Consider the following 17,597-nt stretch of genomic DNA (forward strand, 5'->3'; position numbering starts at 1 on the left):
GAAAGCAGTGAATCTAAATGGATGAGGTCCCAAAACTGGGCTTGCTTTATGGCACTCTGAAATTGACATTCTACAATACTTAGGTTTGGAGAACTGTAATAGATGCAGAAGTCATCAATATAAAAGGGAAGTGAGACTATATGGCCATTAACTGATAGTAGGAAAAGTGTTACATGCAGAGTGAAACTATTTGAGACCCCATTCTCTAGTGTTTGGGGAAGACTGTGAGACCCACATCTACTTGAACATGGAGGAGCTGATGAAATTAAAAATTTTAGATAAAAACCAAGATGTCACCTCTAAAGCCCCACCTATATTGAGTAGTAAAAAAAAAAAAAGGTGCTGCCATGAAAATTAGGTGGTTGTTGGTAGACACATCCTCATGAAAACAACACTGAAATGTAGATAGAAGTTCCTAGTCCACATGACCAAATAAGTTGTCTGTTCACCATATGTACAGTATGATTAAAAAGTGCATAATTATGACATTTTTATTCTAGAGGTAAATATATAGAACCTGATCATGTATGCAATTAGGGGCTTGGTGCAGTGTCATGGCATTGTGCCCAAGAACTTAGGACATCATTAGTTGCATGGGTCATTGTATGCTTCTGAGGAGTGAGAATCAAAATACAGGCAAATACTCTCGGCTCATCTTTTATGGAGGTGGATGGTGAGAAGGTTACTTTCAGATGCTAAAGGTTACTTTCAGATGCTAAGACTTGGGCAAGGTGCATTACAAGTTGTTCAGCAACAATGGCAATGTCACAGATTGAATGACACCATCCTGGTACGGGTATGACTGGTGACTATAACTGCAGCACAGTTTGTCCCATGCTTGAGGGGATACTGTATGGGACACAACACTTTGGAAAGATTTCTAAAACAACCCTACTTGCATTTTTTAATTAGGTAGTGGGCCCGGGCTTAGAGTCTTTTGACAGTGATAAGTGTCTCTCTCAATGGATGTCATTTCTGTTGCCAGAGTGCTCTTCTGCAATTTTTAACAGCTGCAGCTATTCTATGATTGCAACATGGTACAGGTTACTAACAGTGTGTGTGGTTGTGCACCCATGTATGCTGCCACCAAAACCACAGACCTCATATTTGGCATCACCAGCGAGGCACTGAAACAAGAATGCTTGCTTCGCTGGTATCGAGCCACACATTAAGAGGTTGCCCTGCCCTTTCTTGTACTGGTTGTGCTCAACGAACGTTCTGCTTTCTGACAAGGACTCTTCCACGATTTTGCAGTAACAAACCTTTGCCCCCTACTAAACTCAGCCTGGATTGTTCTTTCCTCTATTTCAGTGTTCATGTGCCCATATAATTCTGGTGCTAAGTCTCTGCTGTTGTATATCCTGTGCACTTCGTTGTTTTTGACAACAGGGTGTTTTCATATTTTCATGTGTTCTACAAGCACAACGGATCAAATGTTGGTTCAGTTGGTACAGCAGCAGCACCAACTTGAACAGTAACAACAGTTAGACTTGCTCCATCAGATGGTTACGATTTTGCTGAGTGTCATGGTCCTTCTGCAACCAACCTCGGCACATCCACCTGCACCCGCAGCTTTTCTCATAGTTCCAAGAGGTGTAGGAAGACTCGGACTCGTGCATGCAGCATTCCGCAGCATTTCAAGTAGCGGACTCGACTTCGCAAAAATCATTTTTCTTGCCTTGAATTGTGCCTGAAACATTTCAGTTGATTCAGAAATTTGCTCCATTAACGGACCCTGTAGCAATGTCATTTTCTCAAATGTGGGAGTCGCTCAGTGTTCATTACCTTAAGCAAATTGTGGCTCCCTGTATGGAGTTCCACCAGCGACAATAGAAGCCTGGTCAATCCTATGAAGCATGGGTAGCCAACCTCCTGGGTCTTAAGTTGTAAGTCCAGATTTATTTGTGCTCATTGTAAACAGTCCTTTGATGACACTCTGATATGCCACACAGTCGACTGTTCTGTTTTGATCAGAGAGGCACATAGGGAGATGTTGCATTTAGACATTCCTACATTTGAGAATATCATCATGGCTATCACTCAGGGCTTTAAAGTGACACAGTCTGCAAATGAACAAACACAGTGGCAGTATGTTGAGTTCCACAGCAAAGGCTTTGTTAACTGAAATCCATGTCATATTTATCTCGTTTGGACTGCTCACAATCAGACTGTGGCTTTTCCTGATGCAGATTCCTCGCATCCTGATTGTTTCTGGGCACACATTCATAGTCATTGCCTGCTCTGGCAGGCAAGGTGCATGGCCATGTGGCATCTGTCTGTTGTGGCTGCCCACACAGCTAGGCTTTGGACGAGATGTGGAGTACTGGAGGGTCATACTGTCTCTCCAATGCACAGCTGGGAGCTTTATATTCCCAATACGATTTATATTATGCTGCAAATTCAGCAACAACCATCCTGCTCCCAGGTTGATACCAGCACCTCTGCATTTCTCATGAATCTTGAAATGTACCATCACTTGGGTCACCCTTCTCTTTCCTCCGCCAGTCATCATTTGGTCAGCTATGGCAATCAGCCAATTCCTGTTCAAGGCCAGTTTACAATCGACGTTTAGTACCAGCATGTCACAAGGGGGATCACGTTTTTGGCCGTCAACAGTGTGACATCTGAAAACATTTCTGGATTCAATGCATGCACAGTTTTTTGGAGTTAAAATGGGAGATACTGTGCACCTCATTTCTGACTCCATTCCATTCCAGGCATTGGATGACCTATGCTGCAAGTTTGGATCTCTGTGTGTCAGAAGATGATGTCCGGCAGATTCAAGAAGGTTTTGTGCACACTTCCAGTAAGCCTACCAACAGAACCAGTCGAGAACTTGGAATACCCCAACCAGCTGTATGGAAATTTCTGGGACAGCATTTGCTGTACAAGCCCTACCGATTACAACTTAAGCAGGCTCTGTGCCTATGTACTAGGAATTTTGGAGGATGACGCATTGCTACAGTGTGTAATTTTTAGCAATGAAGCAATATTCCACTTTTGTGGAAATGTCAATAGACAGAATGTTCGCATATGGGGTTTGGGAAATCCACATTCACCATTGCAGCATGAAAGAGACTCACCGAAGATCAACGTGTTCTTTGCCGCATCCCATACAGAGGTTTGTGGACCATTTTTCTTTGCGGAAAGAACTGCAATGGGAATCATGTACCTGAACATGTTGGAATAATGGCTGTTCCCTCAAGTTATGGAAGATTCCCAGGACGGAACTCCACCCCATTGGCATCATGATGTACAAGGCTTTTTGAATGACTCCCTTTCTCAGCAATGTGTTGGTTGCAGGGGTCTTGAGGACCTGGCTCTCCACTTCTGGTCACAGAGATCTCCTGATCTCGCACCCTACAACTATTTCTTATGGGGTTATGTGAAGGAAGCCGTTTACATCCCACCTTTACCAACCACACTGAATGATCTGCGGAACTGGATCACTGTTGTCGTGCACTCGGAAGCTGCAGATGTGTGGGACGAGTTTGGCTACCACGTCAATGTTTGCCGTGCACCCAGCAGTGACACACTGAACATTTATCACATTTCTAATTATTAAATAATTATTACAAACTAATTAATTACAAATTATTAGATTTATTAAATTGCTACCAAACATTATGAGGCTTTCTATTTTCAGTGGTATAAAGCTTATTCATTTTGGATTTGTACTTGAATGAATACGGAGTTTTGAAAATAGGTCCATCATTTAGAATAATCCTCTATAATGTAAACAGCAATGGTCCTATCACACTTCCCTGTCGTACTCCGGATACTACCTTTACATCTGTCAATTTTGTTCCGTTAAGGGTGACTTGTTGAGTTCTATCTACAAGAAAGTCTTCAGTGCTATCGCAAGTCTGCTCTGATACTTCATAAGCTCGTATTTTTTTCATTAAACAGCAATGTGAGGCAGCATCAAATGCTTACTGAAATCAAGGAACATGGCATCAACCTGAGTGCCGTTGTCCGCCACTTTGTGGGTCTCATGGAGGAACAGAGCGAGCCAAATTTCACAAGATACCTGTTTGCGAAATCCATATTGGTTTTTATAGAGGAGATGTTCATTTTCCAAAAACATCATAATTCTTGAGAATAAAACATGTTCCATAATTCTACAACAGATTGATGTCAACGATATAGGTCTATAATTGTGTGGATCTGTCTTACGGCCTTTCTTAAAAATGGGAATGACCTGTGCTTTTTTGCAGTCATTAGGCACCTTTCATTGCTCAAGCGATATACGACAAATTATTGCTAGAAGTGGAGCAAGTTCTTGCACATAATCTTTATAGAAACTTATAGGTATCTCATCTGGTCCTGAATCCTTTTCCCTACTAAGCGACTGTAGCTGCTTTTCAATTCCGGGATTGGTTATTTCAATATCTGTCATTTCGAAGTTCGTATGACAACTGAAAGGAGGGACAGTGTTACGATCTTCCACGGTGAAACAACTTTGAAAGACTGATTCAATATTTCGGCCTTCTCTCTGTTATCTTCGATTTCAGCGCTGATGTGGTTGCTGAGAGAATGAATAGATGATTTTGGCCCACTTACTGATTTTACATAACGCTTCTCTCATTGCTCTCCTTACGCTCATTTTCACTTCGGCAGCATGAGCACTCCCACCATTTTCCAGAACAGTTGTTGCAAGATGTCTCTTGCTGTGCAAGCTGTCTTGATCAGATTTTTGTCATGGGTTACTCATAGCAGGATTATTTTGCTAGCCTTTGGGTTCTGTTCACTAACTTGCAAGTGCAATCTGCAAATATCAAAGAATTTTTTCTGACAGAAATTTAATATTTGGGCCACCTCCTGTTGGAGGACAGTATCAAACCTACACTGCATGATAAAATAGTGATTGATAACCAACCTAAACTGCAGAAACTGAATCACTTTATTCCAAACTTCTACTTAATAAGGCAGATATCAGTCATCCATTGAACAAGTTTGCATAAAAAGGTGTTCCTTTCATTAGGTCTGTGGACTGCTGCAGAGCTTTTGCCACATAATGCTGCCACTAAAGAAATCACTGTGCCTCAGTACTTTTACACAAGGTAAATTGCTCATTCTCGCAATGCACACTTCCCAATAAGTGTGTTGGGTGGTTCTGGCTCACAGATATACTGACAGCTCTGAACAATCTATTGCATACACCTCCAAAATGTTGACAGCCGCTCAACGCAATTATTTTTGGATAGAAAAGGAAGCTTAAGCCACCATAAACACAGCCAGGAAGTTCCACGTTTTCATCTATCGCAACAAATTCCATCATATCACTGACGATACATCAATGGTAACACTCTTAGGACCCCATTCACGACTTTCCCATAGAACAGTGCAACGACTCCAGTGTCGGACTTTATTTTTGAGTACATATCACGATGAGATGCATTGTAGATCGAGGACTCAGCATGGTAATGGGGATACATTGTCATGCTTGCCCAGGTGACCCAACCTGGCGTTCAACAAAACTGAGGCTGTCTGTTTTCAGATCAATGTTCACTTGGAGCATGCTGTGGATAGGTTTCTGGTAATGACCCACCGCGTAGAGCAGGTCACCTGGCTGTGCTCCGACAGATTGTTGATTTTGTATACAGTGGTTGGCCCAGAAACTGCCCATCAAGAGTCTGGTCCTTCTCCTCCATTGGTTGGTGGTAGTCAGAACACGTTCCTCCTTAGCACCGACTTGGGTGACCCCATGCTGTCATCCTTCCAGTCCTGCAGGCTTGCATCCAAGCTCTCCCACACCGAGGCTACTGGGTATGATTTGCATGGAGATCCTCATGCTGTACTTCACCTACTGGTCTGGTATTGACTAAGAAGATTGTCTGTGAGCGACAATGTGCCAAGCAATATGCAGTACTGCCAAGAACTTTTACTCCATGGCCAACACTGAGTCAGCCGTTGGACTGCATCCACATTAAACATGTGACGCCCTTAGGTAATTCTATGCAATTGTAGGTGATCAACACATCGTCCAATTGCCCATATATACTGCACATGTACCCCACCACCATGGAAGATACCACGCAGGCTCTCAACCAGGTCTTCACAAATGGCCAGCAGTGGTATTACCCACCTCACGTCCAAACTGTTTCACCTGCAATCAAATGGGAAGGCAGAACATACGGTATGCATCTTTTAGACACAGTTGAAAATGTGCTAGGTGGACTCATCAGTTTCACAGCATCTACCAGACCACACTACTGCATGGCAGAAGCCTGGCAGACATCCTCCACTCTCAGCATCCCCAGGACTCGGGTGCATCTGATTTGCCCACTGCCGTGGCCCAAGCTGCATTTGCGCACAGTGCAATATGCCACGGATGCCCCTGTCTCCGCGCATACTTTTGGTTCATGTCCTGGATGGGTGCCAATGATGATACACGTGATGCATGGTTCGCGAACATACAGCGTTGACGCTGCAGAGGTGTCATTCTCCAGCCTTCAGAAACAAATGTACCCTCAGTGCACCTGCAGCAACAGCTGATGGCTTTGGGGAGTCTGTCTGCAATGTCACTTCCATCCAGGGGCTGAATGCCACAGAGGCACCACCACTTGAGGAGCTGTTGGGAGCCCATAACGTTGACGTGTGGCCACTGGATGCACAGAGGCAGCAGCTGAGATTTTACAGTGGTTCCCTAGATATGCCCTCCAGCAGGAGTACCAAGCGGCCCTTCCCCCCTCGTCGTCGCCCCTGACAGCGCATTTTCAATGCCATCCACATGCAGAGTGAACAGTCATCCCCAGCTTGCCACTGTCCAGGTAACGTTTTGCCATATGCCCAGTTGGGACAGAGACAATGATGGTCCAGCCCTGCCGTGACGACTTCTCAATGGCCACCAATGGAGGTGGAGGCCTCCTTGGCTGCACCTGTCCATCATCAGCAGAAGCCATGCCTGTTTGCCCCCCCCCCCCTTCTTCTGCTGACAACTGCAGCACCGAATCCCCAAAACGGGGGGTTGGGATGTGGCCGTACACCCATGTAAACCTCCATCGCAGTCGAGAGACCGAAATGAGAGTGCCTGGGATACTTGCAGCTGGTGCCATCACCAGCTGCAGTGTTTGCTGCATGGCAACAGCCTCACATCGACTGTACAAGTCACTCCCTCTTGCATCAGTTGTGCTCAGTGAAGGTTCAAATTGCTGACTCAGACAGCTTCAAGATTTTGTTATATCAAACTCTTTTCCCCTATTTAAATGTTTTCATGTATGTGTAATATTGGTGTTAAGTCACTGCTGTTGTACGTTTCCATTTACTTGGTTGTTGTAATAAAGCTGAAGATTCTAAAGTGGGATCCTGGGAACTTGATTCTGCTACATTTAATATTGCAGTAGTGGTATGTTGGAGGATAATGTCACTCCATCCTTTGGAGTGGAGTTCAGGATTTGAAGAAACTGTAAAACTATCCCAATTGGCATTATTGAAGTTCAAAAGTGGTTGGTGTTCTATTGTGTACTGATGTGACAAGGAATCAATGTTTGAAAAACGGTCACTGTCACTTAAAATCATGCACTTCCTTGTAAATGAACAGGACAGAGCTGGAGCAACACGCTGACAGATCGATAGCCAGGAAGGTGTCATATGCTGACCTAAAATGAGTGAGAGGCCCAGAGTAAACACAATGATTAAAACTGAAAAATACCTGCTCCTGTATATCTCCTCACTGAGAAATTTTAGAGCTGCTCCACAAGGATTGTGGTCATTAAAATCACCTGAGAGAACTACAGGTGCAGGTAGTTGCAAGATCAAATCAGCAATCAGTTGGTCTGTGACCACCCCCCATCTGGAGATAAGCCTTACAGAGAATAAGATCAGTGTTTATACTGCTACCATTTCCAGTGAAAACTAGATGGAATCCGACTCTGTTCAGCAAAAGTGGCCTCACAGACCAATGTGCAAGCCCCACTCCCAGAGTCGGCTCAGTTCTTGTAATATGCTTTTTAATGTGCGAGAATAACTGCTTGGAACTGTGTATCCTAAAGGGCTGTACCAAATTATAGGCAAAGTATATTATGTAAGTTCAGTGTGGAGCCAGAAGTAGCCATTGTAGCTGGTACCACCTGTTGTGGGGGCTGTCATGAGTCTGCATTATTTCTGTAAGTGATGTGGGGGGATTATGGGCCAGCAAGGTTACTGGATCCATCTTTCTATTTGATTTCTCTTTTTCTCCTTTCTGTTACCTTCTTTTCGTATTTTGCTTACAGTTGAGAAATGTCCAGGTGCGTTTCACTGATGATAAATGGAAGATCCTGTGAGCTGTTTCCCTGAGGCCTGCTCCAGCCACTAGCTGCTGTTGAGGTGTGGAGTGATGATGGTTTATCAAGTGTGTTTGGGGGGCAGGAGGTAGCCGTCCCCCCCAACAAGGATCTGCTAAGGAAGATACTGTTCTGTTTGGTGAGGGGAGGCTGAGGACCTAGAGGTAGACAGGATAATACCAGGGAGAAGAACCGCTTTAAACTGAATGGGTTTACTTGGGAAGCTATATTGGCCTAGCGTTGAGGGAGGACAGTAACACATTTTTGTTATTTGTATAAGTTGTAAGCATTCTTATTTCTTCTGAACCTCAAAGTATGTTAATTGGTCGAAAGTTTCACATTCTTTTATCCTGCATTATATTTTGAAGACACGGCAAGTTGTACATGCGGAGAATGCTCTTCCTCACAGCTAACGCAAATCTGCGGTTTGCCACATGGAACGTTCTCGTGTAATGGTTGACCACTGTCTCCACAGATTGGGTCATTTGTACAGAGTGACAATTTTGTTCAACCATATGCATTTAAAACATCACATATGGGATGGTGTATGTAGTTTGACATCCATCAAAAGGCCAGTATCTCCCCACTTTCTCTTGAAGTGAGTCACCCTCTGAAAGCCAGAATGAATGTTCCACAGTATGTCCCATTATCGTTTGGACCTCATCAGACACAAGGGACAAACTGAACTCCAAGTCTTTCTAAGTTAGCCTGTAATTCATCATCTGTTTGTGGCATAATGTCTTGATGAATAATTAACCATTGCACCATACTGAGACTCTTGGGATGTGCGAGTGTTACTGTAATATCACCACACTTATTACGCGACAACAGGGCCTGTGATTGGTTGGGAAATAATGATCTGATTAATACTGCTCTTCATCTCAATTAATTTACTTATTTAGACAACTTTATCATATTTATCTTCAGTTTTTTGTACAAAGGAATATTTGTCACCTGGTCAGTAACAGATGAGGTATTGGGTAGCATATTTTTCTCTTTGCTTCTTAAATCAGTTTTCCTCTCACAGTATAGCAAAGGGATGAAATATTTTTGGATTGTATCTATAAGCTTGTGGTAGTTTATTGTAAAAAATGGCAGTTGTTGTTACATGTGTGAAGTATTCAATGGAAGCCAGGCACACATACTGGTTCCTCGCTATATACATGTACGATTGGATGCTTTTTGTAGTTCATGCTACAGGGCCTGAAGATGACCCTACTGAGGAGTCAAAATTGGTAGCCTAAACAAAACTCTATAAAAGTAATGGCTGTTGGAATATTCTTATTAGAATTCACTGATCACCCGCAGTCCCACTCCCCATAATTGCAAGATGGAGTTACATTTAATCATTTAATGGGAGTTTTTATCACTCTTATTGCTCCCCCCCCCCCCCCCCAATCTGAGAGCGCCTCAGTGCAGCAAGCACTACCTGGTGAGGATAACTATTTCACTGTGTCCCCTTGCAACAGATACGGTGAACACATACTCGTACACAGCACAGGCCCCAACAGAGTGATCCACGCATTGTCAGGGGCTACCAGCTGGAAAGAGAAAGAACTATGACATGAAGAAGTTAAAAGTAATGAGAATATCTAAGAGCAGCGGAAAACTGGAAATCTCAATTTAAATCCAGTGTTGATCACTTCTAACATTTGAAGGATCTCACAGACACCCATAAAATCAAGAAGATTTGACATAGTGCACCCATCGTACGAGCGCTGCATCCATAAAGAAGAGGCAGGAGACCAGCAGGTAAGGCTTTAACTTATGGAGTGGAAAATAAAGTGCTACTATAAAAACAAAACCTCATCAACTGGTTATTGACTTCACTGTGTGTACTCTTTTCTTTTCACTGTATCAATGATTTCTTAAATTTCTTAGTGATATTAAAGCTTATTTTGAAAGTCGCTCAATGTTAAGTTTGCTATTTGTTGTTAAAATTTATCTGCACCAGAGGCAATTCAAAATTGTTCCATTACATGTTTAGGGCTCTGAAAACGTCCTCTATAGCTGCAGCTGGAGACAGAAGACTACTGCACAGCAAACAAACCACAGGGCTATAAATGGAGAGATTTTGAACAAAATTTATTCAGCTGTCTAAAAGGCAATGTGTGAAGCCTTTAACAGTAATTGTACCAGAATACTGTTGAATGAACTCTTGCAAAACTCAAAGAAATTTTGGTCTTACACAACAGTTGCCAGTGGAATCAAGGTTAGTGTTCAGACACTCATGGACAACACTGAAACTGAGGGAAGCAATGAGAGAACAGAATGCTGAACTCTATTTTTGATAGTTCCTTTACAGAGGAAGATTGAGGAATCCTTATACCATAGCAAAAAATGAGTGATGTAGGTAGTAATGTCAAGGTATCAAGAAACAGCTGAAAATTTTGAAACTGAGCATGGCTTCACAGTCTAATGAAATTCCTGTAAGATTTTAGACAGAGTTTGCAGTTGAGTTAGACACTCTCCTAACCATAATATACCACAGATTCCACTAACAAAAATTTTGTTCTGTGGTTAGGAGGAAGAACAGGTTACACGACCTACAATAAGAGCAAAAGGAGGGATCCACAAAACTACCATAAAAAACGCTGACATCCTACTATTGTAGAATCTTAGAATATATTCAGATGTCAAATATAGTGAGGTACAGCAGATTTGGTCCCTCAATGCCAACCAACACAGACTCCCAAAACATTAACCACGTAAGTGCTTTATTTACCTGACAATCTGAAAGCCTTGGATGAAGGCAGATGCAGTATCTCCTCATATTTAAAAAGTATTTCACTCTTTACCACCCCAATACTTACTAATGAAACTGTGATCATGGAATTTCAAATGAAATCTGTGACTGGACTGACATTTTCTTGGTATAAAGAATGCAACATGTTATGTTAAATACAATATCACTGACATATCTGCAAAAGTAAGTCCAGATGTTTCCCAAGGAAGTGTTTTAGGATTCATGCTGTTCATGCTTTACACTACTGACCTAGCAACCAGTACAAACAGTAATCTTCACCTTTTCGCAGATGATGCAATTATCAACAATGAAGTGCTGGACAAATATCAACTCAGATCTTGATAAGATTTAAAAGTAGTGCAAAGATTGGCAACTTCAGAAATGAAAAATTGTGTACTTCACGAAGTACAAAAATTAGTTTCCTGTGACTAGAATATCAATGAGTGACACCTGGAATCAGTAAATTGGGTCATTCCATACCAAGTGGTCCATGAAAAAACCATTTCGGAAAAACTGATATTTGTTGGATAAATTCCCAAAATATTTAGTGGGTTTCAAAACATTTTTACAAAATTTTTACCGTGTATCATTTAGAAACAGTGGCCATTTTTCTTTCAGACTGCAAGCAGTTTTTTGCATTTACAAGTGTCTGAAGTTTTTGAAATTATTCAGTAACGCATTGCCCCAGACCTTTCAAATAAGAAGCATTTAGTTCAACACACACTGGACTATACATTAAAACCATGATCACCTAGCTGAATGTATTCTTTAACATATTTTTAATGGCTCAACAGTACTGTTGAAAATTTAAAAAAAACTCCATTTTTGAACAGTATTTTTCGAAAGAAGGAGTAATTTCTTAGCCTTAATATATTTTGTGCTGCTACACTACACAGTATAGTTAATTTTCATAGAATATCAATGGTGAGAAGCTTAGACTTAAAAAGTACCTTTTTTTAATATTTTTTTTAATTTTTTCATTCTTTAGCCTCCAATGTCTTTGTTAGGTAACCAAATAAAAATCCGAAAATTACACACTTAATAGACCTTTATGAAGTCAAACTTCAGTATAAATTTCAACTTTGATATTCAATGAGAAGTTACGAAAATAAATTACCAATACGAGTCAAAATACATTTCTTAATATCTGAACTAATAAAGTATATCAATTATATAATTTAAACACATTAAAAAACAAATTAAATTAAAGTAACAAATGATTATTCATTGAAACAATCCTCTGCAGGAAGTTTCAGCAGGCTAGCAGACAGCATCTACAAGTCTGTGCGTTGTCTTTCCCCTTACACCAACATCTGTTCACTCAGACTCAGTTAACAATGAGCTCTAGAAGAGTGCAGTTTAACAATGGAGTCTCAGTGTTCTATTGATGTTCTTTTAACAAAGCTTGCCATAAAAGTGTATATGGAATGTTTCCTGAAGACATCACTTTAATTGAAGATTACTGTGAAGAAGAAGAAGAAGAAGAAAACGGGTTGTTTTCCTTACAAGTTGGCTAAGAAATTAACTCAACTTGCATGTACCATGAAAATAAATACTTACAGAAATTTCATCACATTTTTAGCCAGTCTTGCTTAAGGATTCTTTTAAGAAACACAAGAAGCTTGTAACAAAAGGTCTGAGTGAAATAGCATTTGATCATTATTCTAAAAATAAATGCCCTTTTATCAATATAATACCAGAAAAGTCATTGCGTCCAACATATTTTTCCAAGATATTTGTCGTTAACAAAGAAAGGGTTAGTGATAGTTCAGATAAATAATTTTTTGACTCATCAGAAACTACAAAAAAGTGGATTTTGCTTGTGAAATTCTAGGTGTTTGCCTACTAGTAAAATCAGGAAAATAAGTCAAGAAAAAAGACCTACTGCAATGAATTCAAAAATTGAGAAAATGGCAACTATTGTCAAAAAGAATTTGGAAGTTTCACTTCAAAAGAAAAGTTGCACTAAACCAGATGGAAGTTCAAGTAATTCTCTGAACAAATATGATGATTTTATAGAAAGACTAAAAACAAAATGTCATATTTCAAACAAACAGGATAAAGTTAAGATAATTCTTGAAGCCGAGCAAAAGTTAGTGAATAATTTAATGTGTCAGCACGTTATGTTAAATTTATAAGGCAGTTAGTAAAAGAGCAGGGTTTTTTTACCTGCAGTACAAAAGAAAAATGCATCTAATTTCATACATGGAAAACATGACTGTAAAGGTTATTAGATTTTATGAAGATGATAATAACAGCCAATTGAAGCGTGGCAAAAAAGATTATGCTTCTATGAAAGAAAATGGTACTAAGATTCAGAGACAAGAAAAGTTAATAATGTGTAATTTAAATAAACTATTCACTGAATTCAAAAAAAGAAAATTCTGACATTAAAATTGGAAGGTTAGAATTTTGCAAATTGAGACTGAAATGGTGTATTGGTGGAGGGGCATCTGGTATCCACAATGTTTACGTTTGTTTGTATCACCAGAATGTAAAGATGATGACAGGTGGGGCCAACCTTACAACTGACTACAGAGACCTTCTGGAAGTTCTGGTTTGCAGCATTGACAGTTACAATTGTATGATCACGGGAAAATGACTAGACTATCCAGGTAAACAAGCTTCACTTGAAGGGTCAGAAGAAGATGATTTGATGCCTGACAATACAGAATACATACAATGGGTGACACAAGACAGACTGGAAATGGTGACAAGTACAAAGGCACGAGAAGAGTTTTCAAGAAGTGTTGGTAGCTAAATTTGAAAACCTCTTTACCAAAAGACTCTGAGAAGCTTTTTGCCAGCACTCAAGATAAATTTCTGAAAGACAAAAATCAAATCTTGGCAGCTGGTGACTGCTTAGTTCTTGCCAACTTTTCTGAAAAGTATTCCTTTGTTGTTGAAGATGAAGTACAAGGGCACCACAGGGTAAACAAACATGCCACAGTTCATCCATTTGTGTTCTATTATAAATATAAGGTAAACTAAAGAGTCAGACTTTTTGTGTCATGGGTGATTACTTTGAACACACAATGCTATGGCAGTTTATGCTTTTCAAATGCAACTAACAAACCACATTAAACAGCACCGCCTTTCAATAAACAAGCGGATATACTTCTCTGATAATGCTGCAAGCGAATATAAAAGCAAAAAGAAAAAAAATATTAACTCCTCCTTTCACAAAGGAGACTGTAGACTTGATGTAGGATGGCACTCTTTTGCAATGGGCCATTGTAAGGATGCGAGTGATTGCATCAGGAGTACAACAAAGCAAGCTGTCAAAAAGATAGTCTGCACCCGACCTATGAGAACCAGATCTTGACATGTCAAGAAATGTTTAAATTCTGTAAAGAACACAGAAAAGGGATTACCAATGTTATTGTAAAATGTGAGAAATACAAGAACTCTCCGCCGATGTCTTAGAGGAAAGATTAAAAACACTTGTCAGAAGATTAAAGGCACGCGATCTTTTCTTGTTTTATACTTCTTTCACACAACTTGCTCAACTAAGTTCACATTAACATCCCCCAATGGAAAACTTCGTCAATGTGGAAAATCTGTACCACTAACACTTCAAAATAAGAACATAATGCTTGCATTTGTGGTGGATTGCCAAAGTTGATAATATTGATTGTCAAAAGTAAGATGTGCATGTTACATTTTACCACCCATCAAGACCAAGGGCCTCATTTAAAAAAAGTTGGAAACAATAAAGTATGAATGTCTGTTAAAAATGTACTGATGAAGCTGTCTCCCCGGAAATTCACAGCTAAGAGTGGTCAAACTATCAGCCTAACACCCAAAACTGAGTAACGAAATTTCTCTGTTGTTCGATGAACAATGCAATTAGTTGGCTCATTCAAACAAAAAATTTAATGCAGATATATATTTTTGACTTATAACGGATTTTTTTTTTTTTGCAATTTCCCATTGAATCTCAGTGTTGAAATGTATAATGAAGTTTGATTACATAAAGGTCTATTAAGTGTGTAATTATCAGATTTTTATCTCGTCTCCTAGTAAAGATAATGCAGGCAAAAAAAAATCCATTTTTAAAAATAGTTTATTATTTTAAGTGTAAGCGTCTCATCATTGATACACTGTGAAAAGTAACTATACTTTGGTGTGTAATAGCACAAAATATTAAGGCTCAGAAATTATAAATTTGGAAAAATAATGTTCAAAAATTGAGTTTTTTTAAAATTTACAACCAATAACTTTGAGCCATTAAAACTGTATTAAGGTATACAACCAGCTAGGTGGTCATGGTTTTAATTTCCAGTTCAGTATGTGCTGAACTAAATGCTTCTTATTTGAAAGCTGTGGGGTAACCCAATACTGAATAATTTTAAAAAAACCACACATGCTTGTAAATGTGAAAGAACGCTTGCAGGCCGAAACAAAAATGGCCACTGTTTAAAAAAAAAAAAAAATTGTGTCCACTGAACATGAGAGAATTCACCCACTGAATATCAGTTTTTTCCTGACATGGTCAAGCAATCCATTTAGTATGGACTGACCCAATTCACAAAACTGCTGAAGGGCTTATATTAACTGGGGTGATCACATATGCTCAATAAAATGTAAAGTTAGTTGTAGACTTTGGTTAATCTACTAATCTGTACTGCACATCAAGAAAACATTATTTAATACATAACAAACAGTTCCATACACTAAAATGGGACAAACACCATTTTGGATTACTTTTTTCCAATGATGACGAAACAAAATAAATTATAAATCACATTTTCTATCACAGCCAATTTGCCTACAGAAATAAAAAAGATAACTGAAGTCCAGTTATTTAATAAGGCAGTCAAAGTGTACCTCTTAAATGTTGCATATTATGCTAATTGAGATTATTTAGAGATATAGAGTAGGGCTTAATAATAACAAAAGAAAGTGATTGCTAGTGCATAATATGCATGTTTGCATTTTTTTTCCTAGTCCAACATCGCACTCACCATGAGAGGATGCTAACTCAAGTTTTCAGGTAGACAGAATGGAAGACATGGAAATGTAATAGAGGGACAGCAGCATAGCTGAGGCCCTAAAGTCGACTGTAAGTGTGTGGGATTGTGAGAAGTGAACCAACTAAATGTACAGTGCATAATCATTTTGTATGTTATTAAGTCAAGCTAACTTGTTCAGAGTATATAAATATAAAAAAGCTCTACATTAGGTAGAAATAACTAAGGTAGTGTGACTCACAGAAAAGTGTCGCAGAAATACTTAAACTGGTGGCTTCCTTAGGAATTGTTTGGACATGATGAAGTTAATTACAGCACACTGGCATTCTTCCTGTGTCCCACATGTGAATGGAGCAGGAAGAAGCCCTAATACATTCTTCCACTCACTTCACAGTGGATGCAAATGTAAACATGGAATTACATTGTTACAGTTCTGTTTCAACCCCTATCCTGATGGAGTTAATGGAAACAGGAATAATGATGGATATAGTCTTTGGTATACTAATACAGGTTGATCCACGAATGAAAAAATTCTTTCAAGCATGAAACCAGCATAAATGGAGTGAAACAACAGGAGATTGAGGTTTTTCATTGAACCTAATGGCACATGCCTTATAATTAAACAGGAGGCCACATAATTCGACATACACCTTATTCTTTGAATTCCATAACAAGTCAAACACTAAGAAGCCCTTAAAAATCTGGGATATTTTATGGAACATTTTTTTAAAATGAAACATATTCCATTAGAATGCCTACCAAAATAACAATCACTAATGGGGAAACAATGATTATTTATCCGTTTGTCACTGTAAACTATCTCCCAATTTGCTAAAACTAAAGCTTCTTCCACCTGACATAAAGAACTGATAACTTCGCTATGTAATGCGACTCCAAACAGTATTAAAAATGAGAGATGAAAGAATTTACACAACGGAGGAGTTTTCTGAAATATTACCTGCACATCCAATCTGACTTCACAAACTGTGCCTGTCCCATTGTATAAATCCACAGTCAGCTGATCCAAGGTCAGTTTTTCTTCTAAGAATTGTCCGAGATATCTTTGCAACAAATACCTACAAGCTCGCTTTTTAATGCTTTCGGACCAAGATTCATACCACGGCATGACTAGCTAAAAAGGTATGCACAACATTAAAAATTGATACTCATCTATGAGCCTGTCTGCTATACTCTGACGTATAAACAGCTCAATGTTTTCCTTTATGACGTCATTTGTTTTGAACAAAGAGGAATCACATGGCCAATCCAAAGGGAAGCCTGGCTTGACACTAGAGTAAAATCTTTGAACAAAGAAGCCCGACCCAAAGAAAGAGTAAATTCTCCAACAAAATATTAACTTTCTATATACCAGCTGGTAAAAAGTCGCCGTTAATGGCAACTAAAAATAACGGAAGTGAAATAATGGTTTAAAGTTCTGAGATAAAGCAAAAAATTAAAGGACACTTCTCGATTTAGCCCTGCAGTTACGTTACCTGAATGAACATTATTCTAATGAGTTTAAGATATCAGCAGCGAAAAATTGTTTTAACTTTTTGAATCTGCGGAAAAAGGAAACAATGCACCTAGCCACTCTAACGAGTAACTAAAATT

General features: G+C 39.4%; 1 protein-coding gene across 1 annotated transcript in view; it reads right to left on the reverse strand.

Moving 5' to 3' along the window:
* LOC126187388 (autophagy-related protein 2 homolog A) overlaps positions 1 to 17,257 on the reverse strand; it is a 495,539-nt gene extending 478,282 nt beyond the window's left edge. Inside the window, exon 1 of the mRNA XM_049928440.1 lies at positions 16,945 to 17,257. Coding sequence (XP_049784397.1) covers positions 16,945 to 17,112 — 168 coding nt within the window. The 5' untranslated portion in view covers positions 17,113 to 17,257. The remainder of the gene's footprint in view (positions 1 to 16,944) is intronic.
* Positions 17,258 to 17,597: the final 340 nt, after the last annotated feature.

The sequence above is a fragment of the Schistocerca cancellata genome, chromosome 5 (assembly GCF_023864275.1).
Source record: "Schistocerca cancellata isolate TAMUIC-IGC-003103 chromosome 5, iqSchCanc2.1, whole genome shotgun sequence".
Lineage (NCBI taxonomy): Eukaryota > Metazoa > Arthropoda > Insecta > Orthoptera > Acrididae > Schistocerca > Schistocerca cancellata.